At 36.0% G+C, this 1,001-nt stretch overlaps 1 protein-coding gene across 1 annotated transcript; it reads left to right on the forward strand.

Annotated features, from left to right (window-relative positions):
* LOC105272099 (uncharacterized) lies at positions 1-604 on the forward strand. Its single transcript, XM_011314001.1, has 2 exons — positions 1-372; positions 539-604. Exons 1-2 carry the CDS (start codon positions 28-30, stop codon positions 554-556), a joined length of 363 nt encoding a protein of 120 aa, XP_011312303.1. The 5' UTR covers positions 1-27; the 3' UTR covers positions 557-604.
* Positions 605-1,001: the final 397 nt, after the last annotated feature.

Consider the following 1,001-nt stretch of genomic DNA (forward strand, 5'->3'; position numbering starts at 1 on the left):
AATATTTATGCTGCTCGCGGTTCCGTTATGGTGACAGGATGGATTAAGGAGCACTTCAGGGGTATTAGCACATCCACTGGTGCCAGCTACGGAGCTGGAATGATTTGCACTGCTGTTCATCGATTAAATATCCACGTTACAGCTTTCGTCCCCAGAGATGATTTGGTCGAAGGAATAAAAGTTTCTGTTAAAGGAACAGTTAACCGTCGTGGTGACGCTCTCATTATGCATGCAAAAGACATGAGTTGCATCGAAATCATACCTGGGGTTGAAAATATGACGGAGGATGAAATGGATGAAGCAGTCGAGGCTCCTCCATTGACGAGTGTTAAAAGAGAAGCATCTGACGTACCGCATGGAAATGATGGAAAGGTATTAGTCTTTTTTTTTTCATTTTCAAAACTGTCATTATAAACTTTGTAATTTTCCTCTATATTAATTTTTAAAAAATCTGTCATGATTATTTCTCAAATTCTTTCTAAATATCTAATAATCATTAATCAACGCATTCACATGGTTTATTTTTTTTTCCTTTCAGAAATCAAAGATAGATTAGTCTTCATTGTGCATTTCTCGCTATTAATTTTTAATAGTTGATATTTTTTACCGATGATTTTGAAGATTTCTACGAAAATAGTACAATGTAAAAAAAATCAGATCAGATAGAGTTGATATTTTATCGTCAATTTTTTCTTTATTCACCGTAGGAAATAAATTTTCATTTCATCTTTAGTTTGAATTAATCTTTCTGTTTTCATTCAGCATGGTAAATGTTATTTAAAACAATTTAAAACCAAACCAGCTCCCTCCGACTTAGTGTTTTAGTGTGGTACAAGGCTGTCACAGCCGCTTGGTGGCGCCATCAGCGCCATCGCGCTGGTCTGTTGGGCGCGTCGATCCAAGAGCAATACGATTATTGAAAAGCTCGTTGGAATCATGTATATGAAGTACCAATTTGTTATGTTAAAAGGACGAGAAAATCATCTCAATGATCAGGACAA

Source organism: Fopius arisanus, unplaced genomic scaffold (genome assembly GCF_000806365.1).
Source record: "Fopius arisanus strain USDA-PBARC FA_bdor unplaced genomic scaffold, ASM80636v1 scaffold00139, whole genome shotgun sequence".
Taxonomy (NCBI): Eukaryota; Metazoa; Arthropoda; class Insecta; order Hymenoptera; family Braconidae; genus Fopius; species Fopius arisanus.